At 41.8% G+C, this 16,284-nt stretch overlaps 1 protein-coding gene across 1 annotated transcript in view; it reads left to right on the forward strand.

Moving 5' to 3' along the window:
• The window catches only part of FKBP7 (FK506 binding protein 7), an 11,864-nt gene extending 2,982 nt beyond the window's left edge, over positions 1 to 8,882 (forward strand). The window contains exons 2-4 of the mRNA XM_018561618.1: positions 244 to 395; positions 4,822 to 4,949; positions 8,545 to 8,882. Of these exons, the coding sequence (XP_018417120.1) occupies positions 244 to 395; positions 4,822 to 4,949; positions 8,545 to 8,706 (442 nt within the window). The 3' untranslated portion in view covers positions 8,707 to 8,882. The remainder of the gene's footprint in view (positions 1 to 243; positions 396 to 4,821; positions 4,950 to 8,544) is intronic.
• Positions 8,883 to 16,284: the final 7,402 nt, after the last annotated feature.

Genomic DNA, 16,284 nt, shown 5'->3' on the forward strand with positions numbered 1-16,284 from the left:
GAAGGGAGGCAGCGAATGTTCGCGGCAAGTTTGGATAGTTAATGGTGGAAACACTTTCAAGGATAGTTTGATAGTGGAAACACATTTAATTACAGGATATATGATTCTTTAAGTGTTACCATTCAACATTCCTAATCGTTTGTTATTATTTGTATTGTAAAATGCATTTGTGCCCTCATCCCTCTTCCTTTTATGTTTAACAAATGTATATTGACATACTAATATCTGGTCTCTTGTATATAGTCGCAGTGAAAAAGATGGTCACCCCAAGTGGTTTGTTCTTGGAGTCGGACAAGTGATCAAGGGCCTTGATATTGCTTTGGTGGACATGTGCCCTGGAGAAAAAAGGAAAGTGGTCATTCCCCCATCTCTGGCCTACGGAGTGCAGGGTTATGGTAAACCAAGACTTTTTTTGTTTCAGTTTTTCCATGTACTGAAGATGCATCATGATGGCGTACTTGTCTATTAAGTTAAGGATCAAGACTAGCTACACATATTAATGGCTTGGTTGGTGGCTACCGTGGCACTGTTAGTTCTTTCTGCACTTCTGCCTCTATTTAGTCTTTGGCTATGCAGGTTACTTTTGCCCACAATGAATACTCCACTAACTACTGTGCAGAAATCAATGTGGTAAAAAGCTGATCATCTTGCCCAGCATAAAATTAACTGGGATGGTAATGGTTTATAAAGGTAGAGCTGATCACTACACTGGAGATATTTCACTGTTAATACTGAGCTCCAGACAAACCGCTAAAACACAGATGGAGAGCTGAATTTTATCTGCTACAGCTGAGTAAGACTTACAGGTCTTGTCAACCCCCCTCTGCCCAAACCTGTGGACCGTGAAAGGATAAGCAGCAGAGTGATAGCTCATATTTCTGTCACTTCGCTCTCTCTTTCAATCAGCATGCCCATGGTTATCACATGAGCACTGCAGCACGACTGACTGGCTCCTTGTACAGCTTCTCCCTCCCCCAGTGTGAGCTCTGCTTTACATGGATTGCAATAACCTTCTTTATTTACAGTGCTGCATTAATTTGTGTCTTTTTATATTTGCTTGGAGGTCCACATTAAGTTAGCCATAGACAGAGGATGGTTAGACATTAACCACAAGCCGAATGTTTTTAGCTGTATTTTAAACACAACCGCTTGGCTTGGCCTATCATTGTGTTTAGCCTATGGAGAGGGGTAGGGGGAGACGTGTGCAGACATCTCCTGGTTCCAGATTCTCTCAGGAGAAACCTATAGCAAAAAGACAAGATAACCTAATGTGACCATTGTTTTTTACCTAAAGACCTTCAACCAGCAGCGAGTAGAGGGCACCCATATACATGGTCTGTGGGCACCGTTAGAGTTATGGGAGACATATGTAGCAAGAGTTTGTTGTAGTCCAGACTTAATATATGAGTTTTGAGCACAGCCCAGCCCCGGGTAAAACTTTATTTTTGTTTCAGATAGAGTGGAAAATGCTTTGAAGAAACGTTTTTCTTGCTGAGTACCAATTTAGGAGATTTCTCCTTCCTTTCTGTCTAATGGGTCTCAGATACATAAAGAAGTGAATACAAATCCCACAACATGGATGCATTCAGCAGTGAGGAAGTTACAGGAACTCTGTTAGCATTGTACTGTAATCTATGTCCGCATTAGTCACATTCTCCCTCACTTCCTGTCCAGATGATGGGTAGCAGACAAATAGAAATTGACAGGAATTCCCTGCAACGTGTAATCCCAATAGATATCCCACCACACTCCTAACCAGTATGCCCCTCGGAAATGGGTGCTGAAGTGGCTGTGGATGGCGCCACTCGAATCCATAAAGATAGGGTATGTCACCAACACACCAAAATAAAGTGTCCAAAAATGTCTTTATTGATGCATGCACATCATGTCACAATGAATGAATAATGAACCTGATGAAGGAAGCCAGAGTGGCCCCAAAATGTTGCCTTGTTTGTGACATGACGTGCATGTGTCAGTAAAGACGTTTTTGGACACTTTATTCTGATGTGCTGGTGACATACCCTATCGTCCCTGCAAGATGGATAAGGTCAGCACTTATACCCGACAAAGACCTACTGTATGTTGTAGAAAATCAGTCTGTGCTAGAGTGAAAACATTAATAAAATCCCAGACACTATCCAAGAGGACTGGTCTGTGTGATCCTATCTGTCCATGTGCAGGTCATCCTTCATCCATGTATGCCTTGTTCTACTGTTTGATTTTAAAATGCCCAAAAAATTGGAACTATGATAGAGGCAAATTATTTGTAACCGTGTGACTTTAACTTTTCTCTTTTGTATAGTGCTAGGCTTATTATTTTCTAACAATCCTCTGAAAGTTTCTTTTTATACTTCTTAAAGCCTATTTAAAAACCTTACTTGTATTATAAGCTCATAATGTGAATCTTGCATACCACCTAACTGCAATATCAAAGATGCCCTGTTTAGGACATGCATGACAAGCCTGTTCTTCCTCTACTATAGACACATCTGTCCTTTCCTATTGGTAAAAGTTGCACTGCATGCTGGGACCGTTGGCTGGCTAACCCTATAAAAGAAACGCATGTGACTGTAAGTGTCTGTCCATGTCTGGGTACTGTGATGTGTATGCTGTGTTGTTCTTAGCTTCTGTCGTTCTAAAATGTGTTTGTCGGTCGCTGCACCTTGATAATGTTGCATCTTTAATGATCTTCCTCTCTGCAAACACGACTTAGATGTGTGTTTCAAATTCTGACTTAATGTTTCATATGAAAATAAAATGTATTTTTAGGTTTAATATTGTCAGTATAATGTGCTAGGTGTGTCAAACAACGCCTACGCATCTTCTGGTGCTCTATATGTCTGGACAATAAATGTGTGTAATGCCATATGTCACAGATTGCTCCATAAGTTAGATAATGCAGCAGTAATACCTAATGTTTAGAAGTGGCTCTGTGCTTTCAGTTGATCCAACCACTCGCCAATCTCCTATCTAAAAGGAAAATCGACATGTACGCTCCAATTACATTCTACAGCTATATGACTCTGTACTTGCCTTCTTTTCCCCTTGGTAATTTATGAAGTTGCTATTTTTCTTGTGTCCTCCATGCATCGGATGCCAATGAAGACTTCATACAGACCAAGATTTCTGCTGCTGCTTCTTCTTTTTATTTTTAAGTTGCAAACTGTATCAGCAACATGCAATGGGTTGAGCAAAGCTCACACTACCAAAAGCATAAGGGTTTGTGCTGATGGGCTTTTGTTTGCATCAGGCAGGTTTTGCATTCCCATACAATTCTTTGGGAATGCAAAACCTGCTTGAAAAAGATAGAATGGAGTTCAAAGGGGGTCAACTACAAGTCAGGCCGATGCACGCAATCATAGTCTTACCACCCCTAGGGCAGGAATGCTAGCAAGCACCATAGAGCACATCATAAACTTGAAAGGTTGGCACAGCCAACTTACTTGCAAAGGGGAAAGAGATGAGTAAAGCAGGTGGATTCGACTGCCATTGCTAAACTCCGTTGCAACATTTTGTAACCTGCCCAATTAATTGCTCCCAACAATAGCAGTTCACCAGTGGTATCTGTGGATTAATTAAAGAAACCATTGTCAGCTTGTCCATATAGGGAACAATGACATTGTCTCGGGAAAGGACATCCCCCAAACCACCTCCTTTTTATCTGCTCTGCCACGGCTGATAAGAATACCTGCACCTTTGGGTATGCTGGAGCATACAATCTGCTCCCCTGTTATGGTGCACTGTCATGTGAGCGAAGGAGTTATGTTATCGCTTCCCCCAGATGGCAAATACAACAGGTAACAGTATCTCTTTAAAGGTAATCTAGGTAGAAATATGGACACTGGCACTCCAATGGCAAATCGGATACGTCTATTTATTGACGTTCATGCAGCATAGCATAATACACTCAGTGCAATGTTTCGGAGTGTCACAGGATCCCCTTCATCAGGCATCTCTTGTTCTGCCTGATGAAGGGGACCCCTTGAGACTCTGAAACATTGCACTGAGTGTATTATGCTATGCTGCATTTACATCAATAAATAGATGTATCTAATTTGCCATTGGAGTGCCGGTGTCCATTTTTCTACCTACGTATAGGGACGGTCATCCATCGACAGCTGTTGCATCCACTTAACATTTATGGAACAGCGGTTTTGCGTGCAATGGGTATATGGACTGTATCGTGTTTAAAGGTAATCTGTCAAAAACCTTTGCAAGTCAAACTAAAGATATGACTTTGTAAACCAAGGCTAGTTGTCATAACAACTATTAGATTCAGGCAAATGAAATTATATGCTAAGCTTGTAAATGTTAGGCTTTGTCCAGCCTCCTTCCACCTCCAAAACCTTTTTAGTCATCATCAGTAAGGCCATTCATCACATTAAAGGACCAATAAAAGTCATGGGGGGTGGGAAGGGGCAAGGCCAAGGTCAGTTGCAAAATAATTTCACTTGGTTATTCAGTATCTCTACGGATGTTGAGAGAGTTGCAGTGACCGTTAGCTCTGTGTATTTATGTACTCTTATCGCAAGTATTTTTTTCCAATAACTTTGTTGGATCTACCAGTTGGAATATTTTTTGTTTTTATTCACACAAGAAGCGTTCCTTTATAAGTTACACAGTATCCAACTGAAACTTCATTGAAGTCACAATTGAGAGTACTTATTGATGTGTCATGCCAGCTTTATGCTAAAATTATTTTCTTTTTGTAGGGGAAAAATTGCGATGGAGCTAACACATAATCTTATGTCTTCTGTCAAGCACCTGTAATTTATTTTCATAATATGCCTCTCTTTGTTTTTAATCTTTCCTTTTATTAAGACAAAATTCCACCTAATGCAACTCTGATCTTTGAAATTGAGCTGTATGCAGTCACCAAAGGACCACGCAGCATAGAGGCATTCCAACAAATTGATTTGAACGAGGATCAGCAACTTTCCAGAGAGGAGGTAATAGAAATATTATATGTTAGAATCTTGTACTGAAAATGTTGTGTATGTATTTTATGCAGTGTCTGGGTGTCGGGTAGTTTGGGTGACCTAGTAGAAGTGGCCATTAACTTAGTGAGGGAATGGCCAGGAGGTGTGTATTCAGGAGAGTGCAAGGTTTGCGGGGAGATAAGAGCCAGTGTTATGGGTGTTGTAAAACCAGAGTGATGCCCTAGCACTTTTACCCAGTGTCAGAAGAACTGTGTATGTCTCACAGGTTTCTCGCATACACATGGTGAGGGCTTCAAGGCTTATGACTAAAGTGAAGAAAACAAACCCTTTGTTTTCTTCTGTTCAGGGTCCTGGAGCCTTGGGTGAGATAAGCCTCCATTCCTTAGTCCACATCTTACCTCATTATTAGTCTCAGTTGTCCAAGTCCTGTAAAGAGGACCTGTCATGTAAATTAGCTATCACATAGGGAGCTTTTTAGCTCCCTATGTGATAGCAATAAAGTTAAGTGTAAAAAAAAAGAGTAATAAAAAAACCACTACATACACATGCAAACATGTGTCGGGTGCGCCTACGTGCAAAAACAACAATTTCACCTATTGTGCCGCACATGTTACATATGTCGCGAATGTTGGAGTGAGAGCAATAATTTTGGGGCCTTTAATCGCTTATAACACTAAACTGATGAGCAGTAGAATCGTTTAAAGCATCGCCTATGGCCAATTTTTGGTGTGGTCGTATTTTGCAGGCGTGCACAATTTTAAGGCTTGACATGTTTGGTGTCTATTTACCTGACGTCACCCCGTCTTCTATATTTGACTAAAAATATGGGTAAGAATAAATGTTTTTTAACATCACATTAACAACAGCACCTGTCCTTCCCGGGAGCTGCCCGATACTGTCGTGCACGCAGCACGGAGCTGTATGTGCAGGCCGTTTCTCGTGTGAATGAGGCGTTATGGCGTGATGTCAGCTGACATAAAACAAATGTTTTTTGACATGCAGAGTGTGCTGCAAAGGTAGAGGTTAACAATGTCTACAATTCTTTCTACACTGTAGGCATGGGAATACAGCCTCTGCCCATTATAGTCATACCGCCCCATTATCTTTTGTAATGTTTTCTCTTAGGTACTGAGGGAAGCATTTTATTGTGTTAAGCAACTGCTACTTAGCCCCAAAACTGGGCTTTTAGATCAGTGTCGTAATTTCACAACCCGTGCATTTAAAGTTGTGCTAGAAGTATCATTAAGACTTAGTGACAATAAACTCAGGAGTTAAACCTTAAAAATGCATTCAAGTACCTTTTAACTATTATCAAAACTTTAGCTTATTTGTGCATCACTCAGTTGTAGATCCTCAAATTATCTCTGAATTGTGCTGTCACTGTCCTTCCTTCTGGAGGGTGGCTACTTTTGTTCCCCATGGTCCCTGGTTGTGTTGTAAAGTAAAAACCCCTCCAATCTCGCTCCTGTGATGGACTACAATCTCAATACAAATTAGTAAACTAAACGTGATGTTGTAGTCCATCATGGGAGCAAGCTTTGAGCGCTGACACTAGGGACATTGCAGCATCTCTCCTCCGCTCCAGCGATGGGATGTCCCTCAGCATCCTCACGTTCTATACACTGTATAGGATGACTCACGGAGCAAAGGGTTCTTTAAACGTTAATGTTCCCAGCGCAGTTGCACATTCATTTTAGTTACATTTAAAAGAGAACTATGGGGTAAGTGTTTTCCCCCATAATTCTCTTAAGGGTCATGGTAGGACATATACTAACCTCCTCCTGTGACCCAAAGCTCAGTATAGCGCAAGCTACAGCTCGCGATATACTAAGACCGCCGCAGCCGGGATGTATCCCGACAATGCTGTCCAGATCCACTCAGCTGCGTGAGTGACAGCTGGCTCTGCCTATCTAGAGCCAGAGCCAGCTGTGCCTGCCCCCGCTCCTGTGCGTTCCTCCACTCAGCGCAGGGCCGGTGCTAGGATTTTTGCCAACACAGGCAAAGTTGAATTTTTGCGCAACGAAGGTAAGTGAAGAAAAAAAAAAACATAGAGCAAGCATCGGGGCATTTTGACAAGTACTTGCCCTCACCCTGCAGCACCCTCAGACCTTGCGGTAGCGCCGGGCCTGAGTCAGCACTGGAGGATCGGAGCGGGGAGGGGAGGGAATCCCTGCGAGGAGTGGTGACAGTCAACGCTCTCTGCAGGGAGATCGAGAAGTGAGCAAGCGACGGTACACATAAATATTCCTTAGAAATGCCATGTAATCGGGATATTCATTTAGCTACATTACTCTTAATGGGATATTCAGTATAAAATGATAAATAATATTTTAGTAGCTGCCATCAGTATCCTTTGACTTAATGGTAAATGATTAAACTGTTTGGCTAATATTTTCTTTTGTTACAATCGTTGCAATTACTGGGCCTATAAAAAATGGCTCCTTGTTGAGAAATGTAAATGTGGAGATTATATTAGTGTAATTTATATGCTAAATGATTATTCAGGTGATGTTGATGTTTAATCACATAGCAGGTATATTATGAGCCTAGAAAAATGCAGATGCACATGTTTTTTACTGCTATCCGGAGCTCCATTACAAAGATTAAAAATATATCTTCTCTAAAAAGCCAATAGGAATTCTAGTTTCTCCTACTCTACTGAAAGCATGTCTAACCCAGAAAATGTAATATATTACAACTTACCTGCCTTTAGGTAGCTACATAACTTTCAAGCTCTTTTCCCTTTTTATTTTCACCTGGTGATCCTGCCGATAACATACTTCCTAAACTTTTATGTCTAGCCTAATTTCTCCATTATATCTATGGAAGGAGCCATGGTTGTTACTAGGGCTGTGCATGGACTTCGGTGCAAACCGAGTTCACCAGAGCCCCCGCAAAACTGTCAGTGACAGATTCCCCCCGGGCCCAATCAGCTGTGGCAGGGGCATTCCCTGCTCCACAGATACACATAACGAAGGGGTGGGAAATGCCTCAGCCAGAGCTTATTGGGCAGGGAACTGAATTCATCACTGACAGTTTTTCGTGGGCTTGGGAAAACTCGGTTTGCACAAAGCTCACGCACATCCCTAGTTGTCACACAGCTGGACTTCAAACACAATTGACTTTGTTCATCACATTTACATGGTGGATTGATGAGACTGTTTGTTTGCACAAGAAAGATAAGAACGTTTTGCACTTTATTTGTAGCTCACAGGAAGTGACAAATACATTGCATTTCTGACAGGATCCACAGGTATTTTCTGTACTTGCTGAAAATGCTCTTAGCCTAAAAATTAAAATGAATTCAGCCACAACATCTAAGGATTAATAAGCCGCCATATATTCTTTTTTGTTTTTAGATTTAGATACAAATTTTTATTTCTGTCGGTTGCTGTCGGTTGCTGTAGTAGATCTTCCTTCACTTCCTGTCTGCTATCTATATCCCTTAAACAAAGTCGTATGCTTTAATATTTTATGATTGCAAAGAAGGAAAAATCAAAGCTTTACGCATTAGTGTTTTAGTTTGTTGGTGAGAGATATTAGTTTGGTTTGAAGCAACCATTTGGTTATAAAACTCTCCACTTCTTTTTTTTCTTTCATGCAGATAGGTCATTATTTAACAGAAGAATTTAGGAAAGATGGGAAACAGCGAGACCCTTCCATGCACGGCCTGATTTTAAATGACATATTTAAGAAAAACGATCACAACGATGATGGCTTCATATCGACAAAGGAATACAATGTTTACAGGCACGACGAATTATAGCATATTATTGTACTACAGGTAGCTAGTTATGTATTAATTGTCACAAATCATTTGTGCCCATGCAGGTCTCTTGGAGTGTAACAACATTTTTTTTTTAAATGAATCAGTTCATTATCCTCAGCTTAAGACTGACATTTGTGACTCATGTTCCTTTTCCAAAGTTTTTATAAATGGGCTTGACTGTGTTTCTGAACTGTGCATTGTATGTATTGCTATGTTTAGTTTTGGTGGTAGTTATATGGCAGTCATGACTAGGGTAGATTGTGCAACACTTAAAAAGGTGTAGTGTGAATGGTCTAGTAGCAATTAATCACATTGGACTAGACTTGTTCTCTAATTTTGAAGATGTTTTGTAGCTTCTCCAAACCATCTCTTCTGTTCAACTGAGTATTAAAGGAGAACTATGAGGTGAGTGCTTTTCACTCATCATCATAGTTCTAGCCGACCTGTGACAATGAAACTGTCACAGGTCGGCTCAGTAGATCGGGAAGTGAGCGAACACATAACGGCGTTCGCTCACTTCGCGATCCTGTCACGACAGAGTGCCATGACAGGGGAGGGACTGTATTCCCCCCCTCCCCGCTCCGATCCCCCAGCGCTGACTGGCAGAACGGACGGGGGAGGGGGCGGATACAGTTGGCTCTGCCACTAGATGGGGAGAGCCAGCTGTCACTCATGCAGCTGGGTGGATCCAGACATAATTGTCGGGATCCGTTTCAGCTGCGCCGTCTCAGTATATATACACTGAGCTTTGGGTGACAGGAGGACGCTAGTTTGTGTCCTCCAGTTACCCTTGGGAGAACTATGGGGAAAAGCCCTAACCCCATAGTTCTCCTTTTAAGGTGGCCATATGCTGCAAATTTGGCTGGTTCTTGAGGAAGTTTTGGAGTCTAAAGCTGGCCATACACTGCGCAAAGTTGCGCAGCTTGTGGGGCTGTCGGCACCCTTTTGGCTGGCATCCCTCGATTAGCTGATCGAAGGAGTCGGTCAGAAAATCTTCAAATGAACAGAGCGGGCAGCCAATGAACTGTCAGCCAGCGGCTGCTGTCAGAATACAGTAAAGACAGCAGGGAATTTCTCGATTTAATGCTCATAAGCGTTGATCGAGGAATCTGTTCCATTTATTTCGTTCAGCCTGCGGGTTGAAGAAAAAAAATAGAACAGTGTATGACCAGCTTTTACAGTATATCAGCATTTGCAGTATATCCACACAGGTAGCAAAGACACCTTAATCCAATCACCATGGCATGTTTAGGTGTTGATTGTCCAAGAACAGGATGGGAGGTGTGAAAGTTATGGAACAATCCCATCCTTGGTGTCAAGAAATCTACATAGGTGTTAATTCCTTGATTTACATGGCTAAAGGTGTGAATTGTCAAAGCGCCTGGGTACAAATGTTAAAACCACAGTATATGTGAAAGACTAGAACAACTTTCACACCTCCCATTCTGTTTTTGGACAGTCAACATCTGCCTTTCCATCGTAAGTGGCGATTATACTAAAACAATATTTGGGCATACATTAATTTGTTTTCAGAACACGCCGGTGGCCATATTTGCTCTCCCTCTGCTGCATTTAGCTGAAACAAAGAAAATGCCCAGCACTTCTGGATATAAATGAGCTTGTAACTCACTCCAGGAGAGTCACCAGACCTCTGTAAGCACCACTTGTAGCGTCTCCTTATGTCAGCAGCCAAACAAAGCAATGGTAATGCATAAGAAAGCGGTGAGTATGTGCTGTCGGTGAGGGGTAATTAAAGTAAACCTGTCACTTTGCCCCACATGGGTAAAGCACAATTCTGCTATAAAGCATACCCGTTATGAGAGTAACATGGAGGCAACCATTGCTGACTGCCTGAAATTGCTAGTTGCTTGGCTGCAATACAGACTTTAATAGTCTCTCAGTCCTTGACCTCAAAAACCTATCCAGATCAGGACAGTCAGGGTAAAGTCATGTTTCTCTCATGACTGATTTCTCTTAATAGTTTTGGGTGGAGGTCTTCCCTAATTACCCTGTGAAATATTGAATACATTTAGTGAAATGTGCTTGCTTCACGGGAAAATGTGACCACATGGATTCTTTTTAATAAAGCAAAAATCAATATTTAAAGTGATTACCAGTTAAGAGTCCTCTTCTATTGGTTTATCCTGTAAAAAGATTACATCTGGTTGGTCACCATGGTTTGCCAGATTTTGTATTTCATTACTGCTCTTTGCATTACTACTAAAGTATTCCAAAGTATACCAATTCCATTTCAATTACAACTGATTTATTTCATGGAAACTGATGCAAATGTAATGCTCCAGCCTAACAGATAAAGAAATTAAATACATATATACTGTATATGTGAATTGTTTTAGCTTTCAAAATATATGTGATTGTTTTTAGGTGTACTAAGTTGCTTATCTAGGATGGTGACACCAACCTGTAGCATTACAGCTTCTTGTGTCATCTGCTTTCTCATTGGATTATGAAGGAGGAGCATTATCATGCCACAAATCAATCAAATGGAGAATCTTTGCTTTGCGATTTTTATTCAGTTCGATCATTTTAGTTGAATTGAATTATCGATTTTATGACTACACTGATATACTGTATGCGTGGCAATCTTTGACATACTGTGTAGAATCAATGAGATGGAGCCTGATTTGCTCACATTGCATAACTTACCTCTCAGTCTGAACTTTCATGTGCAGGGCATTTTGAGAACATAATATAGTAAGCTTGCAGTTATCCGGTATTCAGCTAACCAGAACTCTCATCTAACTAGAAAAAAAAATCCCCTGTGTACTCACTGTTCTGCTGATCTGCGGCATGTATTATCCTGGAAACGATTGTGTGTCTATTTCTCTTAATTTGCATTTGATTACTGCATTTCAATATTAATATGAAGTCTATACAGAGTTTGTTATGGTATAGTATGGGGTATGGCATTAGTTAGACCTAGCAGTATACTAACAGACCGCACTATCCAGAGAATTCCAATACTGCAGACTTTATTGAAATTCACAGCAAATCCAGTATATCAGTGAACAAAAATGTATAATGCAACAAATGCCAGCACTGCACACCCCCAACCAACTACAAGTTGTTTAGTTAGACTTATTTTTAATAGTAACTCTCAAGCAACCAGAAACTACATTTATCCAGAATCTATCAATCCCCGTGGATGCTGGATAACGGGGAGTTTATAAAGATGGCTATCAAGAACTTGCTAGTATATTTAATCCTGAACTCCAAGCTTGCTATCAACAATACGGTTTTGAAGACCCTTTTGCGGTAGTGGATTTAACAGCTAATTGTAGATATTATCTATCTACTGAAGAGAAAACCATTGCTGGAAATCCCCTGCAGACTGTATAGTATCAGCTTCTCCATTCACAAGGCACTGGTGCAGGCGAGACGATCATGAGGGAGCTAAGTCACTGTGTTGTGACATAGTTTCCAACTACAGGATGGCGGCACCATTGCAGATCAAAGTCTGTGGATGATGACGCAGGAAGACATACTCTCTTGTGCCTCTCTTGCCCTGCAGCAGGTATCTATATGTATAATCTTCTGCATTAAAATTATACTCAGTAGCAATTTTATTATGTACTGGCAATATGCTTTAAACATGAAATGTTCACTTCTATTGGTAAAATATACTTGTTTGGTTCCATGGAACAAATGCATAGAATTGTAAAGCTCTAGCACTGGTGAAATATACTCAAAGCTGATAGCTGAATACACAGATGGTAAACATATATGGGAACTGTTTTACCTGCCAATGGATATGTATTTCTTTAGTTTAGTTCAGGGGTAGGCAAACTCCGTCTCTCCAGCTGTGGTGAAACTACAAATCTAATTAGGCTTTGCAAGACTCTGACAGCCACAGGCATGTCTCCCAGAGGCAGATGCATGATGGGATTTGTACTTTCACCACCGCTGGAGGGCTGCAATTAGTTAAAGCTAAGCTCCATTAGTGATCCATTAATATGGATACATACATTGGTCCATTTTGGCTGGTATTTATATCTGATCCCTAGAGGGCCACTGGGGATGCTAATATCACTTTATTAGTCAGGGCTATATACAGTTAGTGCTGGTCTCTTCTAGCAGCAGCTTTCCCACTGCACACTGAGCACAGGGAGCTGCTTGCTGGGCACCACTGCCATTCAGAAAGTACCTTCTATTTTTCTCAATGAATACAAGGCATTTCTGATTGGACAAGGTGGTAATTTTGACATCATCTGCCCCTCCTCTCCATCTCATCCAGTCAGGGAATGGCGGAGAGCAACTCTCTGTGCTCAGTTTGCAGTGATGAAACCACCGCCAGAAGAGACCAGCACTGACTGTATATAGAGCTGTTTAATAAAATGATTTTTAGCATCCCCAGCAGCCCCCTGAAGATCAGACATGGATACGAGCCAAGCTGGAGCAATGCAAAAGATCATGCCTGCGGTTACATTTTAGGCTTTTGCCAGCCTGCTAGCCAGCATCTATGTATGTATGCTAAGGGTCTTTTTTATTGTTCAGTGTATTACCCTGGCGATGTCCTCCTTTTCCATTTTTGCTAGTATTAAATTGATCTGAGTGGTCGACACTGGCGGAACTACCAGGGTTGCAGCGGTCGCGCCCAGGCCCTGGCGTTCCGCCTGCTGGGGGAGGGCCCAGCGAGGAAGAAGAGGGCCCCCCCCTGGATCGGCAAGGTGTCCGTGAATGGTGCTTGCAGGGTCCGCCACGGCCGTACATTACATGTGAAATTAGTTGGTACGGTCCCGGCCCTGACCCCCCTGTACAATTGTGGTATTTTGGTACCTCCCTGTTCACGTGCAGGAAGGTTTTTGGGGGGGCGGAGCTTTCTTTTTAGTGGGCGGAAGGTGAAGAAGATCAAGGCGGGAGAGGGGAAGGCTGCTGCTGGACTGTAAAGGTAAGTAAGAAGGCTGGGTTGGGGGGGAAAAGGCAGCAGCAGATATGTCTTGCTGTCTGGGGGGGAACAGCAGCAGTTGTGTCTTGCTGTCTGGGGGGGAACAGCAGCAGATGTGTCTGGGGGGGAACAGCAGCAGATGTGTCTTGGTCAGTGGCGGAACTACCAGGGTCGCAGAGGTCGCGGCTGCGACCGGGCCCTGGAGTTCCGCCATTTGGAGGGGGCCTAGGACAGGAGGAAGGGGCCCCTGGTAACCGCTGATTACCAGGATATTTATTATCCCGGTAACCACTAATGTCAGTCCCGGGACCTCTTCCTCCTGTCCTGGGCCCTACATGCTTCACGCTGCTCCCCTCACCTTGTTCCGGGCGCATCGTGAAGTATCCAGCCGGCGCAGCAGCCAATGAGTGGGAAGCGGTGTTATCCCCGCCCCCTCATCACACAGAACGCTGCCGAGCTGCTGCGGACACGAAGGAGGAGATGTAGGGAGCTGGAACTATGAAAGTGACATGGGGTCCGGCAGCGGAAAGCTGGGGACATGAAAGAGGAGAGTGTTTTTGGTTTTTTTCTAAAATTTGTTTGTTTAAAAAAAATATCTATTTTTTTTCTTCTTGGGGGGGGGCCTTCATGGATTCTTGCATCGGGGCCCTGAGGTCACTAGTTACGCCTCTGGTGGTCGACATTGTTGCTTTTGCTGTTTAAGCAGATAAAAATATATATAGGCAACAATCAACTCAGTATTACAAGAACATTCATTTCAGACATAACGTCACTTTATAGTTTATTTTCCAATATGTGAGCATTAATAAAACATGTGAGATACAGTATGTCTCTTGATTTGGGGCTATGTGCCCCACGACTTCTGAAAAAGCGTGAGCCATACAAACTCTTTGTCTTTGTGGGTATTTAATATGCTTCATTTTAGACAGTCTCTTGTTTCAGGTACTGGACTTAAAGAAGGAGACTGCACAGTGATAGGTGGATAGCCCATGTGCTACTATTTAAGAGGGAGCAACCACATAGGTAAATTATCAATCATCTTTCATCGCTCTGACCGACTGATCCAAAGTAATAAATGGTCATACATTACATCTGTCCTTAAAGAAAAGCAACACAACCAGTAAGCATTTATTATTCAAAACATATTTAATGGAAATACAAAATCAATACAGCACAAAAATGCACGCATGGAGTTTGGAGACGGAAAGAAGAATTCAGATTTTTCTTATAGGTAATATAGAGTAGGATGTGGTCCTATGTGGTTCTAATCCCATTACGACTCAAGATTTGTGAGCACACAATATGTTAAAAAAAATGGCATTCATTTTCGTTAATTGGAATGATGGCTGGAGAGTTATAAAAACAGTTTTGTTTCTTTGCTACAACTGCATCCAACGTTCTCATAGGGCGTGAACAAGGCAGTGCCCTTAAAACCTTTGGTGTGCCCACCACCACCAGATCCTAGCAAGTTCTCCTTAGATGAGCACACAGAACCTAAATGTGCATATACAAACTTTTGAGAATGATGCCTAAATCTATCTTGCACATTTATACAGCAATGAACAAAAACTCAGCAACATAGTATACAACTAAAATAACATATATAGGGAAAATTGCAAAACATTATATTTAGTTATTTTTATTTATATCAGGCGAACATATTCTTCAGAGTTTTATAGAGTATAGTAAACCATTCATGTCAGTCTCTGTCCGAAGAGGAGCTTACAATGTAAACCTTTACATCTCTGTCTCCATTGTGGATACATTTTGGATATAATTGTTGTTTGAAGTGGAATGGAGCCAACTCAAAAGATTCCTTGTTCAGTCCAACACTAATGCTGGTAGCAGTTTTCCAGCAATGTCAACATGCTACCACCACCAATTTCTACTGAAACTGTTCTCTGTTCTTAATAGGTTCCCTTGATCTAGATTGCCATTTTTGCAATTGAAATCTGGTTAGATGTGTGCCTTAGTGTAATCCATGGTTGTTTCCCTTCTCTTTGATGCTCTTCCTTTTAAATCTGTATCGGTTCTCATGCTGGGCAGAACTGTTTTGCAGCAGACTGCCTTGTCTCTGAAATGGATACATGGTGTCTGGCTGTAGGTTCACAACCTGAGCCAGCACAACAGGAAGAGGCCCTGAGCTGCAAAGGGAAGTTCTCCCCCAGCATGAGAAGAGATAAGGATTTAAAAGGAAGAGTAGCAAAGAGAAGGGAAACTACCATGGATTACAGTAAGGCACACATTACAGTATTGGTTTATGTTAAAAAATCTGAGGGTTTAATGTCACTTTAAATATTCCTATGGCCAGCATACAGTAAGTCCTTATTTCTGCCAGAGAGATCTCCCCATAGCCTCATGCACTGCCAAAACTGGCTTTAAAAGCCAAGTGTGTGACTGGTCTGTGAGATCACCATACTTGCCTGTGGAGAATCTACATGAGGACATATGCTCAATTACTTCTCTGCCCTGTGCTCTCAGTGGAAACATAAAACTTCAGTTAGTCCTAGAGAGTAATTCATATCTGCTGGGGAATCTAAACCTGCCTCAGTCCACCCAAATCTTTTTTTAGGGGGAACTGCAAAACACCTTTTACATTAAAGCTGAACTCTAGACAAACAACTAAATACAAAAAGAAAATTAAATTTTTTACCTGCCTTAAGGATTTC

This window comes from Nanorana parkeri, unplaced genomic scaffold (genome assembly GCF_000935625.1).
Source record: "Nanorana parkeri isolate BGI_ZX_2015 unplaced genomic scaffold, ASM93562v1 scaffold534, whole genome shotgun sequence".
In the NCBI taxonomy this organism is placed as follows: domain Eukaryota; kingdom Metazoa; phylum Chordata; class Amphibia; order Anura; family Dicroglossidae; genus Nanorana; species Nanorana parkeri.